The sequence below is a fragment of the Theropithecus gelada genome, chromosome 2 (assembly GCF_003255815.1).
Source record: "Theropithecus gelada isolate Dixy chromosome 2, Tgel_1.0, whole genome shotgun sequence".
In the NCBI taxonomy this organism is placed as follows: Eukaryota; Metazoa; Chordata; class Mammalia; order Primates; family Cercopithecidae; genus Theropithecus; species Theropithecus gelada.
The window spans coordinates 99089811-99110494 of NC_037669.1; the positions used below are offsets into that span (position 1 = coordinate 99089811).

The following is a 20684-nucleotide window of genomic DNA, read 5'->3' on the forward strand; positions in this document are numbered from 1 at the left end:
TGTACTGCACATGTATCCCGGAACTTTAAAATTAAAAAAAATAATAATAAAAGCAAAAAAAATTAAAAATAAAAAAAGCCTTAACCTCCCCCCCCCCACCCTCATAGAAACACAAATTTACTCACACACACACCTGGCACATGAGGTAGCTGGCAAGAGGGTTATATTTTCCACTTAGAAGCCACAGAGGCAGCCGCACCCTCCATTAGCATTGCCTTTGCTCCACGTAAGTCTACTCCTAGCAAAGTGGTTTTAAGGGACCGTGGAAGTAAACGAGGCTGTTTGGAAGAAGCACTTCAGTGGGAAGGAAGAATAGGAGCTCCCCCTTCACCCTTCTGTTGAAATCATTTCCTTGGTCTCAATTTATTTTCCTGCCTTTATTCAATGAAAACCTTCTAAGAATACCTTTGAATTTGAACTGGGGTTCATGAAGCACTTGTATGCTATTTATACTCTAATCCACTGAAAACAGCCTTTTTGGATAATATTTTCAGGCTTCCAAGAGACCTAACCTTGTATTATGAGCCATCAAGAAAAATGCAAAGAAACAATGACAAAGTCCAGCCTATTTGCAGCCACACAGCCTGTGCGTGAGAATTCCCCCGTGGTAGCTCACCTGGACTGGGAGGGAGTCTCTCTTGGTCTCCGTGGTCTCAGTGCTCTGGGGCCTTGACTCTGTGAGGCCTCTCTTCATGCATCCTTCTCTACTCTGCAAAAAATGTGTAAGCAGACAGAGTCTGCAGCCAGCCTGAGGCTTTTCTAGAATCAGCTTCACCCATTAGAGACTCAGTTGGACCAAAGTTCTGCTGCTCCTGTTCAAGTGCCCAGGGTTGCCCAGAAGGAGTGATGGCTACGTGGTGGTCACAACTCCTTTGAGTCCAGGATCCCAACCCTGGCCTGCCACCTGCACCAGCCACTGCCCCAGCTGGGCCTGTCCACAAGTATAAAGAGCAGAGGCCTGGGGAGGTTGGTCTGCTCAGCCTGTCAAAGCCTTTTAGAGAGGAATATCCGGGCTCTTTGATGTTGCCCTTGGAGGCCTGGGAGACCTTGCTTCAGTTAATTTTATCTCAAGGCCGATTTGACACTTAGCCAGGAAGTGATTTCCTGTGCATACACGTTCTGCTGGGTCCTGTGTGGTCCTCTGATTCGCCCAGAGCAGGGGGAGTGTGGGCCAGCAGATGCCTCCTGGGAGTTTTCCAAGCCCCTACCACACGCATAGCTACTTGTCACCACCAGGCTGTGCAGAATGGATGCTTTTAGGTCAGCTGACAGTAGACCTGTCTCTTGGGGATAAAAACCCACAGACTTCACGATTCCCTTCCCTTCTTCTGCAGCCAGACTCTCAAAGGCTTCGCAAAAACTGTCCTGAAAGCTGTGGCCTGCCTTAGGGAGGGAAGGGTGAGATCTCTCAATGAGGCTGCTCATTTTCTCAAAACGGTCATCATAAAATGATTCCAAATGGAGTTGGTATTTGATCAAGTCCCTCAACAAAAGTAACAGCCACCATATGGGAATTTGCAGCTGTCCAGTAGTCAATATCAGGCCTAAATTTTGATTAATTGGTGCCTGACGGCTTTAATAATGTAAACCAAGTGTGCTTTAATTTTCCTTTCCATTTTATTTTCCTCCCAATTTTATCGATTTGAAGGAATTGCGGCGGCCTCTTATGTTTCATGAGAGAGCCACAGAAGTATGAGGTGAAGTTTGGAGGGCAGAGCAAATGAGTGAGCTCGCGTGGCCCTACCAGTCGTTTCCAGTGGGTGCCCCGCCGCACTCCGCCTGGCTGTGACTCATGCTCAGCAGGGGCCAGAGATGACGGTGTGTCTCCGGAACGTGGCTGCCCTCAGTCCTAAGAAGCATGCAGATCATTCTCAGAGCTGGCCACCTCGGGTTCACACTTTGGCTGGCCGTGGCCCCCCGTGGCCATGGATCTGAGATGGTCCCTCACCTGCCCTTGTGACTGAGGCTCGGTGCCCAGCCCAGGCTGAGGATGCTGCAGTGCTGGCCCAGCCTCCACTCTCCAGGCCTGGCCACCTGGACCTCTTGTGTCCCAAAGTCACGGAGTCCTTCTGTCCTGCCTTATAAATCCCAACTTGATGCCTCTGGAGTTCTTTATGGTGGTTTCTCTGAGGGCCTGTGGGGATTAGGTCTTAGGCCCCAGCCCTGCGCCCTGTCACAAGGCTCCCTTCCGCACTGTGGATTCACTGCAGCAGAGGTGGTTTTGCTCGGTAGAGCATGTTACTAAGGGCAGAAATTACAGCTGGCCATAACTGACTGCCTTTTTCCTCCAGTTGTAACATGAGTTTCAAAGGGAGGCTGAAGACTTCACGCACAGTGGTAAAAATTTCACCATGTATTAAAACTTACCAAAAAATAAAATGCTCATCTAATATAATGTTGAAGAGATTGCTTATAATTGTCAATTAATCCATCTCCTTCCAAATCTGAGAATATGTAATCATGTTGCCCATGTTCAAATGGAAACTCTTTTTCTCCCCTTCTTTGAAGAGTACTTGAGTTACTTTATTTCTGATAGGAATCTCAAGGGTTCTGTTTCCATATGGTGGGTGAGGCAGACTCTTCTTCTGTTCACTCAGAATGGGACTATTTCAGCATTTAGCCCTACAAGAGAGGGTCTTCAATGCGTGGCTTCTTTGGCATGCCTACCCCAACAGCCACCTGCTGGCTCACACCTCCACCAAGGCACTGCCTCTGCCACTGAGGACAAAGGGCCATGCGGCATCTTACCTCTGCTCAATTGAAGGATCATTGGAAAGCAGGGGAGGAGGCACTGTGTCAGCGTGGTTAGGGATCTGGTGTTGGCATGTGAGTTCCTGGATGTTGTGCTTCATCCTGTTGCCTCTCACCTGGACCATTCCCAAAGTCCCTCCTAACTGGCTTCTGGCTTCCAGCTCATCCCTGCTTCTGCAGCCTTTAAAAAATCTCTACCCTGCCTGTTCCTACCCCAGGCCTTCATGGTTGCTGCTATCACCTCTTTTTACAATATAAGTCCCTCAAATAATCTCATGGCTGGTTCTTTCTCATCATTCTACCCTTGGCTTGCGTGTCAACTCCTCAGGGAGACTGTCCTGAACAACCTCATACCATTGTTCTTCTCTCCCCTGTTTTACTTTCTCCATGACACCTATCAGCATCTCAAATTATTGTATTTGTTTACTTTTTAATTGTGTTTCTCAAGGTGGAAGCTCTGACTTGACAGCCGCCACCCCCTGCTATTTCTCCAGAATCTAAACAGAGTCCAACACATAGTAGGTGCTCAATACACACTGTCTTATTGACCACAGAATCATGCTAATGTTTGAAGGATCCTTTACAGTTGCCAAAAGAGCTTTTAATGTGTATGCATCTCATGTGTGATTGTGATTGCTTTTCTGCCCACCTTTGACTAGACTGAGGGCCTTGGGTGTGAGGATTTGGTGGCACTTTCTTATGACACTGGAGGTCTCAAAGTCAGGATGTACGGTATTTATTGCATATCCTTGCAGTCATGGTCCATGCATGTTTTTATACTGTGTGTTTTTTTACTTTATATTACGGGAACTTTCCTGATTGTCCCTATGTATAGTGGCTGAATCACTGCAGGGTGGTTTAGTGGCTGATAGTGTCCTTACCTTATAGAGTGAGGAACTGGGGAAAGAAGAAGGCTGCGGGCTTTTTTAGCCAAGATGACTTGACATTGCTCTACTTTGCTCTCCTTCATCCAGTGGGAGGTTCAGAGAAGGGACTGGAAACAGGCCCTGTTAAGCTCCTCTTATCTCCATCCCCTCTCCCACCTCAGAGCCCTCCCTATCACACAAACACCCTCACAACACAAAATCAGTGACTCTGTTGTCAAATACACAGCTCACTATGACCCCATATAGTATTCCTAAGGACTGGTTAGTATTTGCTTGGATCAGGTTTGCATGATATATACTCACGCTATTCCTCACTTCTTGTGACCCAAGCTCTCCCACTTTAGTTACCACCCTAAGTATTTTTTCTTGTGAGGAAATAATTCCAGCCACATCCATAGTTGACATCCTCATGCCAGTGCCTTGGAAATCTATGCTCTCATGCTTTCCTAAGTGCTTGGTTTGGGTCCTCCTGGGCAAAATGGTATGTCCTGATCCTGTATTTCACCAGAACATACTTTGGGCCAACCTCCTGTTTATTTTTATATCTACAAAAAGTCCACATCATAATTTTTTGCCAATTAAAACTGTTTCCTGACTTATTTTGGGACTGACTGTTGTAGTTAGTTAGTTGGATCAGGCCTAAACGACTTCCCAAAGCAGCTATATTATATTCAACATTTTAGACTTATGGGACTTAATGGCCAGAAACTGATGCAATTATGTACAGTTTCTAAGCAATAAGGGCATTTTTACTGCCCTGCAGAGAACTGAGAGAACTGGCTGGCCTAAAATGAAGGAAGAGGTAGCTATGGATAATTTTCTTTTAGAAAATAATCATGTCTTATGGGGTAAAAAAGAAAAACATTCAAATCCTCCACATGTGATTTCTGTAGCCTCTAGATTTAGCAGGTGCCCACAGGTACAGAGAGGTGTTTGGGCGAGAGAGGTGAATGGAGGTGTCAGGCTAGGTTAAGGGAGTATACAGACCCCAGGAGGAGGAAATAAGAGGTCAAGAGAAAGAAGAAAGTCCTTCAGCACTGCTGTGTTCTCACCAAAGTGTGCCCTTTGATAATTCAAATGCTAGCTTACCATCATCCTTCTTTGCACGCTGCATCTCCAAATCTGGAAATATCAGTGGAAAGGAGCAGTGTTCCTTACTTTGACCCCAGCTTGAGAGGCTTCTGTCTTAAATATAGGCCAAGCTATTTCCTTGGGGACCTGGGCCCCTGAAAGCTGGGACTAGTTACCCCCATGGCAGAATGTCAGCCTCCTCACTACTCATGGAAATGTCAACTCCCGGCTTCCCCAGTTGGACACCGGTCCTGTCTCTGGCCAGGTGCTCCTACAGCCAGACCTTTCATGGGAGGAGGCAAAGGGCAACATGGTGACTGGGGCAGGAAGCAATGGAGGGAAGGCAGAGTAGCAATGGGGTGGGCTGCAGGAGAGAGCCGGCCCAATCTGGGCCTCCATCCCAGCTCTACTACTGATCACTGCCTCACCCTGTCTCTAATGTGTGATCATGAAGACCTTCTTCATAGGGTCACCGTGAAGAGAACATGAGATAATGGCCCACAGTGGCTACCCAGCAAACTATTGATTCACTTCTCATTACCAGCAAAGGCGGACCTCCATCTAAGAGTGCCAGGAGAGATGTGCAAAGCCTCTGGTAGCCAAGCCTGAAAGAAGTTGCGAAAGATATGGTGTTCTCCATATCAGGAACAGCTTACTGGACAGTACACAGGATCCACAGACTCCTTTGGTCAAGAGCAGCAACTTCCAGTTCCATCTGGGGGAGAGATTCTGCAGTTCCTGCTTTGCCTGGAAATGATGAGGATGAACAACAATGACTAGGGGAGCAAAGGGTGCTATGCAATTTACAAGAGGTGGCCGGCAGAGCAGTGCAGAGTGCAAACCATTTATACAAGATCACATAGCATGTAGGCAGTAGGGCTAGAAACCCGGCTTAGTCAGTTGCTTACTTTTATTAATCAGCCAGTCAGCCAACAACTGTGCCAGGTACTTAGTGGCAGATGTGAAGATACCATGGTCTCCTGGGAAGAGTGTGGGTCTTGAAGTTGGGGGGACTGGGTTAAATCTCAGTGCCGCTGCTTCCTGGCTAGCTGACCTTGGGCAAGTCACACGAGCCCTCCTAGCCTTCATTTCCTCATCTGTAAAGTGAACACAGTTAATACTTGTTTTTCAAGTTGCCAAAAAGAAAATAGTATGTTTGAAAGCAGTTAACTCTATTCCTGAATATAGTAGGTGCTCAGGAATGTTAGTTTCCTTTCTTGACACAAATCCCAAGCCATTTTTACTGCAAGGCTTTTTACTTATTTAATCCTTTAGGTAAAAGTGAATCCAACAGTTTCTACCTGAAATCTGGGTTTTGTTGACTTTGCCCCCACACATCTACTCATGCCTTGTGCACTCACTCCCCTCTCCTACCCAGTTTGTCTGGAGTACACCACATGGAGACTTATCTCTGCCCTTGAACAAGAGGTCATCTGCCATTTTCTTCCTCTCCTCTCCCAGCTTCCTTCACCTTGAGGAATCACTGTATTCCAAATGCCACCACTTCCTCAGGCCTCAGTACGCTTGGGGCCTCCCAGTGAGCTAAAGCAAAGCTGTGCTTCATGCAGAGGGTGGAAGACTGCCTCACAAAGTGGTCCTCCTGGACAGAAACATGGTGCTGCTTATGCTCCAATACTGTTCCAGGTATTTAGTGCAATAGCTCTGTCACCCTCCAGAGAACTTGCATTCATGAGGACCTGGGTCAAATCTAGGAGAGCAAGCCTTTGTGACTGGGCCTACCTCTTCTGTAAGACCCTGCCTGTTCCCTTGAGCTCCAACTGTCACCCCTTTACCCTTGGTGATCAGCAGATCCGCTGACGGGAATCCTTAGGGACACCTCTAGATCTCTTTCAGATCATCCCCTCCTTACTAATCATGGACAGAATGGGCCTCACTTGCTTTTGCTGAGGTACATAAAGTTTCTAAATGGACTCCAAGGAAGGCACAGATGCTGTGAGGCAGCTGGAGGCCATGCATGAAAATTCCTCCATTCAGTCTCAGATGCACTCAGCATCCCATGAAAGATGTGATGAGCATATGGGCCTGGATGCAGAGCAGGATGTGTTAATATAGACTTGCTTTAATCTGAATATGAAAGGTGAGACCCTGGCAGCAGCTCAGGATGTTTCTGGAAGGACCCAGAATGCACACTGGTAGAAAGTGAAGGCGGGCCTGCCAGATTGCATCATGCCAACGAGAGGTTCTCCTCCAGATTCCTTCCTGGCGTCAGGTGGCAAGGGGATGGCCTGTCTCCATGTGCAGTTGGGAGAAATGACTTTGAAGTAGCATGAAAACCCCAGCTGAAGAGAAGACAAAGTATACATTAAGAGAACAAAATGAAGGGGCTGGATGGATAGGTTTGTTTTTGAAACTTAGACTCTCTGAAGTAAAGTTGTCATAGTTACCTGCTTGTTTTTACTTGTATTTATGAGATCTGAAGGCCACAGAATTAAAATAATCCTCCCCTGTGTGAAGTGTGTGTCTGTAATAACAAGCACCAAGAAGCACCTGGGCCGCTCTCACTGTGTCAGCTTCATCTCCTGATATTTTTTTTCTAGTCTGTCAGTGTTGCCTGGGCCTGTTGAGAGGAACTCATGATTGGAAAGCAAAAGTTAACTGGACTTCCTTTTGCCACACACATTCAAGATCACTACAGATACAGACATATTTTATTGCACACTCATAAGCAAAGTACCACAGCCTGCCCATACCTTACTCAGTTACAGCCACACATCTCTCCACACCAAAAAACATTTGCAAACACAGAAGGCCGCACTGGGGCATTTTACGAGCTTTAGGAGGAGGATGATGCTGTGAGTCATATTTGTCAGCATAAATTCCTGATGTGCCACGGTGATAGAAAATAGAAGTAAGTTCTGGTTTGCATGTTTTTTAAGGCCTTAGTTGAGCAGTATAGGCACCAGGCTTGGATTTGTCCCTCAATGGCCACTTGGCCTTGGGCAAGCCATTGTTTTCTCTGTTCTCACATCCTCTCCTGCAAACTGAGGAGGCTGCCAACTTTAGGGTTCTGCCATTCTCAGGGGGCATAGGATGGCTCCACTTGCTAGTTTGCATTTGGGGAAGCTGAAATCCGGAGAAGAGCCAACCCAAACTCTGTACTGCAGCGTGTGGTGTATAAAACCACTACCTTATAATCCATGAGCCTAGTGGGGAATTTGAAGATGATTCTGTAGGACACTAACATCTCCTTTCAACGTTTGGGTGAATGCTGGATTGACACAGTGCCATGTTAAAGTGACCATAGCAGAGTTTGCAGAAAATTATGTGTTTATCCCAAGTGTGTTATCTGATTTTATATATATGTGTGTGTATATATATCTATATATATGCATATATATAATCAACAGATGTAGAGGAATTGTCTTTCCAAGTTTATCTTTTTTTTTGTCTTTTTTTTTTTTTTTTCCTTTTTTTGTGGAAAACGGGGTCTCGCTATATTACCCAGGCAGGTCTCGAACTCTTGGGCTCAAGCTATCCTCCCGCCTCTGCCTCCCTGAGAGCTGGGATTACAGGCGTGAGCCACCGCGCCCGGCCTTTCCAAGTTTATCTTAATTCTAAGCTCAAATTCCCAATTATTTTATGATTTTTCCTTTAAAGACCCCATGTTTTGAGCATTACCTGTCTACCAGGTGAACTTTATGTATTTAGTATAATTCATGTTTCCATTTTGATTGATTTTAGCCATTTAGCTACCAGGCAGATGTCTTAGCAGCATGAGATAATGGCTGGCACTCCAGGCTTGGCTGATATATTTTCATCGTAAAGCAGAGAAATGTGAGGCAGGCATGACTTTGTTTGTAGGAAATGGATGCCTGCCATTTGATGTTTTGAAATATTGAAATCCACTCATGGACTCACAGGTCCAGGAACCTCTGCTATAGTACATTATTGCAAAATAAAATTGAGTTAGCCTGTCTTGGCTAACTGACTGCCAGTAATGAAAATGTTAACTTCGGGAAGAAGGTGTTGTGCCTACACTCTTCGCTGGCGTTCTCTTGCATTATTTTCTTAGTGTCACTGCAGTACTCTCTCTTGACGTCTGTAATCAAAGCCAGGATAAGTTCACCAGTAGTCTCTTAGTCATGAATTCAGCATCACAGTAGACAAGGGTCATTTTTACTCCTACTTCCTTCAAAATGGAGAAGAGATTTCTTTGTGAGTTTCAGTTTGCACAGAACATTCTCTGCCTAAGTAGCTCAAAAGAGGAGTAGGTGGGATGACTTTTGAGTGGACCCATAATTTGGTTTTTGAGGAAAATAAAAGTACTGAGAAAATAGAAGGTTAAAGGTCACATAGTCCAGCAGATACGGTGGAATCTAATGCTTCTGAAAGACGGCTGGTTCCCATCTTAATTTATAACCTTCAGTGGCCTAAGAGGACACTCAACTCTGGGAGACCGAAGCAGTCCACTCCCAAGGATCATTCATTTCAGAGCCCCTTGAAATCCTCATATCATGGGCATTACCAGCTATAGAAAATGGTTTGGTATCATGGTATATGATAATTTAGCAAGGTAAATTCAAACTCTTATTTTTTCAAAAAGTACTCAGACTTATTTTTACTAATATCTCATTCTAAAAATCAAATCAGACTCTGTAACTGATTGCATTCCAAGTGACGCATGCACGGCTTCCTTGTTTTTCCATTTCACTGTTGAAGGACAGCTTGGTTGCATCTACATTTTAGTGATTATGAATAAAAGTGTGAAGGATTTTGAATACAGGTTTTTGTGTGGACAGAAGTTTTCAGTTCACTCGGGTAAATATCCAAGAGTGCAATTGTTTGGCCAGGACTATGGCAGGACTATGTTTAATGTTTTGTTTTGTTTTGTTTTGTTTGAGACATGATCTCACCCTGTCATCCAGGCTGGAGTGCAGCAGCTTGATCATGGCTCACTGAAGCCTTGACCTCCCAGGCTCAAGCGATACTCCTACTTCAGCCTCCCAAGTAGCTGGGACCACAGGTGTGCACCACCACACCCAGCTAATTATTTATTTATTTATTTATTTATTTATTTATTTATTTATTTGCAGAGACAAGGTCTCACTATGTTGCTGGGGCTGGTCCTGAACTCCTGGGCTCAAGTGATTCACCTGCCTTAGCCTCCCTAAGTGTTGGGATTACAGATATTAGCCACTGTGCCTGGCCTGTATGTTTAGTTTTATAAGGAACTGCCAAATTGTCTTCCAAAGCACTGTTCCATTTTGCATTCACATCAGCAATAAATGAGAATTGCTGTTATTCTGCATCCCTACCAACATTGTTATTGTCAGTTTTGTGAATTTTAACCATTCTAATAGGTATGCAATGGTATTGCACTGCAGTTTTAATATGCATTTCCCTAGTGACAATGTTGAGTTATCTTTTCTTATTTGCCACCCATATATCTTCTTGGCTGATGTGTCTATTCAGATTTTCTACCCATTTTAAAAACTAGGCTGGTCGTTCTCTTATTACTGAATTTGAAGAGTTCTTTTTGGCTGGTCATAGTGGTCTACATCTGTAATCCCAGCCAAGGTGAGAACTGAGAGGCCAATGCAAGAAGATTGCTTGAGCCCAGGAGTATGAGGTTACAGCAAGCTATGATCACACCACCACACTCCAGCCTGGGCAACAGAGTGAGACCCTCTTTCTAAAAAAAAAAAATATATATTTTTAAAGGGTTACTTTTATGTTCTTGATATAAGTCCTTTATCAGATATGTAAGTTGCAAATATTTTCTTCAAGTCTGTGGCTTATCTTTTCATTCTCTTATGTTTTCAAAAAGTAAAGTTTTTAATATTGACAAAGTCCAATTTATAATTTTTTAAGGGATTATGTTTTTATGTTAAAAACTCATCACCAAACCCAAGGTCACAGAATTTCTTCTATATTGTCTTCTAGAAGTTACATAGTTTTTACATTTTATATTTAGATCCATCAGCCATTTAAAATTGCATTTTATGTAAGATGTAAAATATGTGTCTAGATTGATGTTTATGCATATGCGCATCCATTTGTTCTAGCATTGCTTGTTCAAAACACTATTCTTCCCTTCTTGAATTAACTTTGCACATTTGTCAAAATTTTAACAATATCTGTATAGTTCTATTTCTGGGCTCTCTTGTCTATTGCATTATCTGTGTGTCTGACCTTCTGCGCATACCACACTGTCATGGTTGCTGGAATTGTGTAGTGCCTTTTAAAGTTGGGTAGCATGATGCCTAAACTTTATTCTGCTTTTTCAAAATGTTTTTAGCTATTCTGGCTCCTTTGCCTTTCCATGCAAATTTAGAGTCAGTTATTCTTCACTTGATCTTAGCCAAAAGGCCAAGAAGCAATAGACTCAGTTATTCTATATTACAAAGATTCCTGCTGAGATTTTGATAGGAATGTCATTAAACCTATATTTTGGAAGACATTTTTATTATAGTGAGCCTTCCAATCCTTGAATATAGTGTATCCATTTATTTATTTTCTTTCATCAGCATTTTAGGTTTTAATCATACAGATCCTGATGCATTTTATCAGATTTATACCTTTGAAATTTGTCAGGACTTGCCTTAAGACCCAGCAGATGGTATATTTTGGAAATTTTCCATATGCACTTGAAAAGAATATATATTCTGCAGTTTTTAGGTGATTTTTAAATATATGTCAATTAGGTCAATTCTGTTACTCTTGTATAGAACCTCTGTGTCCCCTCTGGTTTCTGTATGCACATTGCTGCAAGAGATTGAAAAGTGTGTCACCATGATTGTGGATTTATCTAATTCTCACTTTGATTCTGTCTTTTTTGTTTGTTTTATGTATTTTGAGGCCGTGATTAGGAGCATACAAATTTAGAGTTGCTGTATCTTCCTGGCCAATTATTTTCTTATAAATACGAAATGTCCCTCCTTACCTCTAGTTATGATTATAGCCTTAAAGTCTACTTTATCTGGTATTAGCTGTGCCAACTTTCTTGGGTTACTGTTAGCATGTCATATCTTTTTCCATCCTTTAACCTTCAACTGTTTGGTGCCCTTATTTTTTTTTTTTTCATTTTTTTTGAGATGGAGTTTCATTCTTGTTGCCCAAGCTGGAGTGCAATGGTGTGATCTCAGCTCACTGCAACCTCCACCTCCCAGGTTCAAGTGATTCTCCTGCCTCAGCCTCCCAAGTAGCTGGGATTACAGGCTTGTGCCACCATACCTAGCTAATTTTTTTGACTTTTAGTAGAAACGGGGTTTCACCACATTAGCAAGGCTGGTCTCGAACTCCTGACCTCAGGTGATCCACCTGCCTTGACCTCCCAAAGTGCTGGGATTACAGGCATGAGCCACCATGCCCGGCCTTGGTGCCCTTATATTTAAAATATATTTCTTATAAGTACTATATATAAATATGTGTGTGTGTGTAGCTATAATTTATATATTGTAGATGTATATAATTCTATATATGAGATATATTTTATTTTGTTTATATACAGCTTGAAATCTTTTACTTGGAGCATTTAGTAAATCTACATTTAATGTAAGTATTGACATTTTAGGGCATACATTTACCACATTCCTCTTGATTTTTGCTCTTGTTTTCTTCTCAGTTTTTGTTTGTTTGTTTGTTTGTTTGTTTGTTTGTTTGTTTGTTTGTTTTGAGACGGAGTCTCACTCTGTCGCCCAGGCTGGAGAGCAGTGGCTGGATCTCAACTCACTATAACCTCCACCTCCTGGGTTCAAGCAATTCTCCTGCCTCAGCCTCCTGAGTAGCTGGGATTACAAGCACCCTCCACCAGCCTGGCTAACTTTTGTATTTTTAGTAGAGACAGGGTTTCACCATGTTGGCCAGGCTGATCTCTATCTCTTGACCTCAAGTTATCCGCCCTCCTCAGCCTCCCAAATTGCTGGGATTACGGGCATGAGCCACCATGCCCAGCCCTTTTTTCCTAGTTTCTTGATGTAGAAGCTTAAATTATTGATTTGGGACATTTCTTCTTTCCTAAAATAAGTATTTAGTACTACAGATTTCCCTCTAAGCATTGCTTCAGCCCCCTTCCAGATGTTGACATGTTGTATCAAGGTCATTTTCATTCAGCTAAGATTATTTTCTAATTTTTCTTGGAATGTCCTCTCTAACCCCTGGATTATTTAGGAGAGTGCTGTTTAATGCCAAGTGATTGGAAATATTCCTGTTACCTTGGTTATTAATTGCTAGTTTAGTTCCATAAGGTCAGAGAATATATTATATATGGTTTCAATGTTTTTAATGTGTTAAGATACATTTTATGACACAGAATACTGTATACACTGGTAAATATTCCTGGATTCTTGCAATATATGTGAATACTGTTGTTGATGGGGTCAGTGATCTACAAATGTCAATAGGATCCATGTGGTTGATGGGTTCCTCAGTTCTTCTACATCCTTGCTGATTTTTGTCTACTCATCCTATTTCTTACCATGAGAGGAATTTTGAAATCTCCAACTACGATTGTGGATTTATCTGTTTTCCTTTTCAGTTGTATCAGTTTTTGCTTTCTGTATGTATAATTTCTACTGTTAGATATATACACATTTATTGTTATGTCTTCTTGGTTACAAAACCCTTTAATCAAAATATATCCCTGCTAATTTTCTTTGCTCCGAAGTCTACTTTGCCTGACATTACTATAGCCACTCTAGCTTTCTTTTGATTTATGTCTGCATGATATATCTTTTCTCATCCTCTTACTTTAAACCACTATCTCATTATATTTGAATTAACATTCTTACAGACAATGTAGGGTTGGGCCATTTCTAAAAATCATTCAGGAGATTTCTTACTTGCTGCATTGAGATCATTTACATTTAATGTAATTCTTGGTATGTTACAATTTAGTTTGCCTTTTCATTTGATTTCTGATTAGGTCCAGTGTTTTTATTTCGTCGCTCTTCCTTTTCCTGCTTTCTTTTAAGCTATTTGAACATTTTAAATATTAAATTTTAATTTATCTATTGTGGGTTTTTTTTTTAACCACATCTCTTGTATAATTTTTTAAGTGGTTGCTTTTGGAGTTATAAAATACTTAACCTTTCAGAATCAACTTATGACAATATTTTACCACTTCAAATGGAACATAAAAGCCTTACTACCATATAGGTTCCTTTGCTCTCCCCCATCTTATGTTCCAGCTGTCTTATATGTTACATCTACATACATTGAAAACCCCATCAATACAATATTATATGTATTCTTTGTTTTCTACTATTAAACAGCTTTTAAAGAAAGATAACATCCTGTTGTATTTACCATTTTTGTTGCTCTTCCTTCATTCCTGATGTTCCAGGTTTCCTTCTGGTATTATTTGCTTTCTCTCTGAAAAGAGAGTAAATTTTTTATAGCCGCTCTGCTTCTATTAGTTTTCATTCATCTGAGAATATGTTTATTTCACCTTCATTCCTAAATAATATTTTGAAACCATGATATCATTTCTGAATGGTATCTTCTAGGTATGTAACTCTAGTTTGGTAGTTCATTTCATTTAGCATCTTAAAATCTTCTGGCCTCAGTACCTTCAGATGAGAAATTCACAATAATTCAAGTTATTTTTACCCTATAGGTAATATATCATTTTTTTTCCTGCCCACATGCAACATCCATCAGCAAGTTTGATTTTGATGAGTTTGGATATGGATTTCTTTAGGTTTAACCTTGTTTGGGATATATTGTTTCTTGAATCTGTAGATTTATTTCCTTTAGCACATTTTGGAATAGTTTTAGTTATGATTTCTTCAAATACTTTTTCATTCATTTGTTCTCTGTCCTCTCATTCTGGAACTCCAATGACACAAACCTTTTGTTATTGTCTCATAGGTCCCTGAGGTGCTATTCATTTGTGTTCTCAATCTTTTTTTTTTTTTTTTCCGATTTCTGCTGCTGAGATTGGATAATTTCTATTGATCTATCTTCAAGTTCACTGACTCATTCCTTTTATTGTCTCCATTCTGCTATTGAGTCCATCCAGCAAGGACTTTAAATTTTTGGTTATTGTTTTTAGTTAGAAAATTCTCATTTGATTCTTCTTTGATATACTCTCCTTTTTTACTGATACATTCTATTGTAATACTTGTTTCAAGAGTGTTAGTGATTGTTTTTAGCATTTTTATAATAGCACTTTGAAGTCTTTGTCAGATAATTCCAACATGTGTCATTTTATTTATTGTCCTCTGTTGATTGTTTTTTTTCATGTCAGCTGAGATTTTATGGTTGCTTTTGCCAAGTAATTTTGAATTGTATCCTGGTCATTTAAAATATTGCATTGTAAGACCCTGTCTTGTTAAATACTACGGAGAATATTGATATTTTTGTTTTAGCAAGCAATCATGCTGATTAGGTTCAGGCTGCAGGTTGGAATTGTAATTTCAGTGTCATATTAGTTTCACAGATTTTGCAGTGCTATGTGCATCTATCTGGTGTGTCCCTCCCCAGGGGTCAGTCTGGGATGTGAGCAGGGATACATTTGTTACCTCAGTTCTTCAATTCTGTGGCATGCTATTGGGATCGGTTCCATGCATACACAGGTTGGGCATGAGGCCAGGAGTTCATAAACAGTTTTATGGAGTAGCTTTACTAAGCTCTTCTTGATTCATTCTCTCCCCAGTACTTTCTGGTTCCCTGGGTTTCCCATTTTCTGTCTGGCCTAAAACTGCCTAGTTCCATGATTATGCAACATCCAGGCCAAACACTAGGAGAACAGAGAAAGAATAGAGTTCTGGCTTCAGGCTCCTCTTGCTGGCTACTGTTGCTGCCACCTCTGTCCCCACTACCACTGCTGCCATCACAGAATGGCCTGGGACACAAGAGGAGGGAGAAAAAAGAGCAAAACAATCTTGAGGGGGTTTCATCTACTCTCTAGGGTTTGGGGGATGTCCCTTCTCAAGCTGGGTTTCTCCTACTGCTTTTGGGGTTTGGGTTTGTTGCATCCAGGCTGAGAAAGAAGTGGTAAACTCACTGCCAGTTCAGTGGTGCTTTGAATTCAGTGTTGTCTCCTATTTACCTGTTGCTGTTTGCTTTTCAGTGTTCTCAAATAGCTGCGCTGTGGATTTGCATCCAAAGGGAGAGAAAGAGTGTCATGTGTTTTCTCTGTCTTACTCAGAACTGGAACCTCTGGTTGATATGATTTAAAATTTTTATTTTTGAATTAACTCATCCTTATATACAGAACAACAGCTGATGTTATTAATAAGAATCACGTAAATGGCCAAACCACATAGTTTTCAATTGGCTTTGTTTATGTCTATGTTTATGTCAGCTACACATGATACTATTTTGGTATCTTCCTTTGATCACATAACTGTCACTGTAGATTTCTATTTGCACCTTCTAACCAGCCTTGTGGACGAAAGTCGTCTTCTGATTTATTTGCAACTTGTGGGTGATTTCCTGGGAGCACAGCCTCTGCACACCATCTCATGGCAGGGCTGCTCAGGGGCAGTGAGTCTGGATGTAGTCAGCTGACCTGTTTGATGCAGTTCTGAGAAAAATGAGGTGGGAATCCTCACTGAAGACCCTGATGTTGAGTGTACCTTCAGTGTAAGTTTATGCATAGTTCAGACATAATTGAACTACAGCTGACATTTTTAAGCAATAGTCTTTTGAACACATCAAGTTGGATGCAGTTTCAGAACAAATTGACATGCAGCTCTTCCGAGTTGCAAATCTTTGCAGAAATCACACCTGATGCAGTTGAACTGCCAGCTGTTCTCTGGCATACTCAGGAAGTGGGAGAGGATCTCAGTGGAGGTGCAAATGCATTCGTATATAATTCAGAGTTCATGTTAATGTTGAGTTACCCCTGTGACCTATCATGAGTGATTGGTTAAAAAATGTTGAGCCTCTTAACTAAGGAGACAATAATCCAGCCTTGGTTGCTGTGATCAAAGTCAGCTGAAGCCATCCTGGTTCCAACCTCATGGTGGGGAATCTGGCTCCATGTGGACTCCTGTAGCACTTGGTTACCTCATAAATAAAACATGACATATACTTACCTTGTAAGGTAGGCTGTTGAGAAGATTAAATGAGAAAACATATAGGAAACACCCTTCTGAAATGTAAAGTGCCATACAAGTGTTTATTACAAGAAATTTTAAACTAACAAAGATAACAATAGGAGACGATGGTAAATTAAGAGAAGCAAGTCTAATAGTAGAATCAAAGCCTTCTCTTCTCTGCCTTTCAGGACATGGACTCATTTTATAGAGGGACTGAATTGTAAGGTCTCTGGGTGCCAGAGCTGGATAAATCCCCACCTGAGCCTATTCTAGCCCTGAGAGTTTATGATTCTGCAAATAGGTGCTACAGAGTCAGGCATGCCCAAGTGTTTTTCTCACAGGACTGTGGCGATTAGCATGGGCACACTTCCTGGGGTTTAGTTATTAATGCCTCTCTCCCAGGTCCCCAGGCACCTTCTTGGCATCCTTCTGTCCATATGAAAGAGATCATGTTGGGCTCAGAGCCCCAAAAACAGATTTCTAGTTGCTAGCCAGGCCTCCTGAGTCTCAGCACAGAAAACGTAGTTTTCCTTTAATTGGAAAGTTCAGGTTCCCAGACACAAACCCTCCTGAGAGAGCTGCAGGAGGCATCCTGTCCTGAACTGGCTGTCTCCTGCCCCAGCAGACTGCCTTGTCCCTCCCCCAAGGACCACCAGTGTCCTGCCTGTTTCCCCTTGGTCAGCAGTACTCTGTGGGGGAGGTTAGGCATGGGGGTTACAGACAAGCCCAGGGGACACCCTCCTCAGTGCCTTAGGCAGCCACAGCACCATGCAGGCCTGATACTCAGGGTGCCCATCTAACAGGGCATGAATCAGGATGAGTCAGCTGACCACTGTCTTCTCCCTCCTGCCCTTGCAGATCACCTCCAATGAGAAGCACTTGGAGAGCCTCAAGAATGCGGGCAGCCTCCTGCAGGCTCTGGAGCAGCTGGCCCCCAGGAGTAGGTAAGTGGGGCCGGGAGGATCAGCAGAGTCTGCTCCGGATCAGCACACACTCTCAGCCATTCCTTTCTTCACTCCCCCCGCTCATCTCCCTCCACACCAGGGACCACCACCTTCCAGCCCATCACTGTCCACTGAGATCCTTCCCACTGTGGGAGGGGAAGCTCTACCACTCCACCCACCGGGAATCCCCAGTTATGGTGGGGAAGGTGGGGGCACAGGAATCCACAGGGGGAGAGAAAGTCTTAGTCATGCCAGGGGAAACAATATTCCCACCTTGACGCACCCAAGGAGGTTGAGTGGATGGCCAAGTGGGAGATATAAGGAACCTCATGAGAAAGGCAGCCCCTGGCCTGTGCACACGTGCCCCCATCAGCAGCCCAGGCAGAGGCATCCTCATCACCACCTTGTGGAGGACTCAAGGCCCAGGCAGGGCTGGGGCAAACGTGACAGCTTAGCCTGCTCTGCCGCACCAGGCTACCTTCCTCAGCCAGAAGTTCCAAGGGACCACATACAACTGCGTATTTGACACCCAGAAGCTGACGGCATGGGGTTAGGCCAGCCTCCCAGTCCTTGGCTGTACAGTCAGTGTGTCTAGAACATCCTAGCAGTGAGTTCCACAGACAGGGGATAGGCCTATCACCCAGGAGCATGTTACATGCTGTAGAAGCAGAAGGAGCCGGCATCCCAGCCAGCCCCACAGAGACGCTGATGCTCAGTGGAACATGTCCCCACCGTGGGGAGAAGGACTCGCCTCCTGTGGGGTGCCTGACCTTCACTGGACCTGGAATGCTGTCTGCCATTTCCTGGTAGATTCTGTTTTTAGAACTACATGTTTCTATGAAGTCTGCTTCCTGGTGTGCTTTGGGTTTGTTACTAATCTGAAGAAAAATAAGTGGCTGAAGCATTGCTAAGAAGGTGAATTTGCAGAGAAGGTTCAATTCCAATCAGCCTTTTGCATTTAATCCTGGATAGGTGAGAGGGGAGGACACCATCCTTTTTAGCCTAACCCTACCCCTTTTGTCTTCAGCATAAACCACAGAAGTAAGTTCTTATTCATGGTTTTCTGTGAGGTGAGGGGCAGGAGAGACTGACTTTGCTGCAAAAAGCCCCTTCACACCTTGCTGAGCCCCTGCCATGTAAGGTGTGAACAGTGACTCCCTGGACTGGCCTATAAGCCTCTTGTAAGACCGTTTTGAGGAGCACATGCCATCAGATCCTGACCTTGTGCAAAATGCCATTATGAAGCCAGCTACACAGATTTATGCTGAGGGCACAGAGAAAGCCACAGAGGAGTGGAGTTTAACAGACAGCTCTGGAGAGACCCTTCGCTCTAGGCACCTGCGCTATGGGACTCCTCATAGTAGGGACCTACAACTGCCTTTTAGCCAAAAATAGCACATCCTCATGCTGGACCCAAATTTGGACCAAATGTGTCAAAACAAGGTTCAGTGGTCCATGAGGCTGGTGGTCTGTCCTGTACCCACAGCCAGTACTCCAGCATCTCAAACGTCTACACCAGACAGATCTTGTGTTGGGCAGGGAAGTTGCTCCTGCACAGTTCTCGTTTGGACTTTGTTCAGATGGCCTAACCAGAAAGGGTTTTCTTGTCAACTAAGAACGAGTGGATGGCATTCTCAGTTCCGATGCTGCTCTGCCAGTCGTTTCTGTGCTTTCCAGCCTCACTGGGCCTGCTGTGTGCGGGTGGGCAGCATGGCCCCACCAGTCTAGCCTAGACTCAGCCAGGGGCGGGCCAAGTTCAAACGCATTCCTTCTGTCACACAGGGGCTTTGATGCACAGAGCAGGAATGCATGGCACGGTCTCCTGGTCACAGCCCCATCCCACTGCCACCCACATCTTTCATGCAGCGCCCCCACCCATTTATTTGGTACCAGCTCTATTTCTGTGCAGTCAAGAGTGTGCCACGAGCTAATTTTACACTTCAAGGGTCACTGGTTTCAGTCTTTTCTTTGCTAACAGTTGTTAAACATAGGTTTAAATGTGTCTCAAACAATTTGCTCCAGTAACAAAGTTCCCATTTTAAGCTCTTAATTGCACATTCACACCTCTAAGAGTAAGAAAGCTCCTGGCTGATTGGCTGGAAAGGGCAATGGAGCAGGGAGGGTCAGTGTGTGGAGTGGGTCTGGGACACATGAGTCAGCTCCAGGCAGGAGCCGGGCAGGCCCACTGAGGGCCCCAGGCCTGGTAGAGTCTGGCTGCCTACAGCTCAGTGGCAGTGTTTCTGGCAGAGGTGGCTCAGATAGTGACTGGTGGCTGGGGCTGGGAGCTCAGAAATAGCTCTTTCCAAGAGGATGCTGCAGCTGGTCCATCAGATACTCGGGTACAAAAGAGATTGGCCCCTTGCATTTTACCTTAAAGATGCCTATTAAGTGTACCTACTTTGGTTTTTCTTACAGTTCATTTGCTGACAGCATGGTGGCTCCCTTGGCCTTGGAAATCCTCCAAGCTGTTGGACACTAGGCAAGAAAGTGCTTCGCACAAGCCCACCCTGTGACCCCAGCCCTTGGATGCACAAGCGAGGTCAGCTCCCAGCCATCTTTGCCACATCCCCTCACAGCTGTATTTGGACCTAATAAAGTCACCTGAACGCAGAACCTGGTGGCCCAAGTGCTCACTAAACCCAGGGCCTAGAAAACTGACTCAGAATGGACTTCCTCGGTTCCTGTGGAATGCATCTGGGAAGCCCAGGGTTGTTAGCTGTTCTCTGGAATGTCTTTTCCCTCTCTGTGTGGGCCAGGTGGGCTAAGGTTAGCACTGCCTGTGGTAGTAAAGCAGTGGATGCGAAGCACAGTCCTCAGCCTGCCAGCATCTGTGAGCATCTCTCCTCTCCTCAGGGAAGAGCGGAAGGGCGGACCAGGCAGGAATGCTCTCCCAGCCACAGCTCCAGAGCAAGCCTTTGGAAGCTAATCTCTGAGCCTCTTGTCTTCTCCCCTTTTACATGCCTGGCTTTTGTTCATTTCAGGAGCAAACTGATTCCAAGAATCCTGGGGAGGACTAGGTAAGA

At 43.7% G+C, this 20684-nt stretch overlaps 1 protein-coding gene across 3 annotated transcripts in view; it reads left to right on the forward strand.

The window, feature by feature from the left end:
- The window catches only part of ULK4 (unc-51 like kinase 4), a 696865-nt gene extending 676395 nt beyond the window's left edge, over positions 1-20470 (forward strand). For all 3 annotated transcript variants that reach the window (XM_025376619.1, XM_025376622.1, XM_025376620.1), the window contains 2 exons: positions 17576-17661; positions 20077-20470. In XM_025376619.1, coding sequence (XP_025232404.1) covers positions 17576-17661; positions 20077-20140 — 150 coding nt within the window. In that variant the 3' untranslated portion in view covers positions 20141-20470. The remainder of the gene's footprint in view (positions 1-17575; positions 17662-20076) is intronic.
- The last annotated feature ends 214 nt before the right edge of the window (positions 20471-20684 follow it).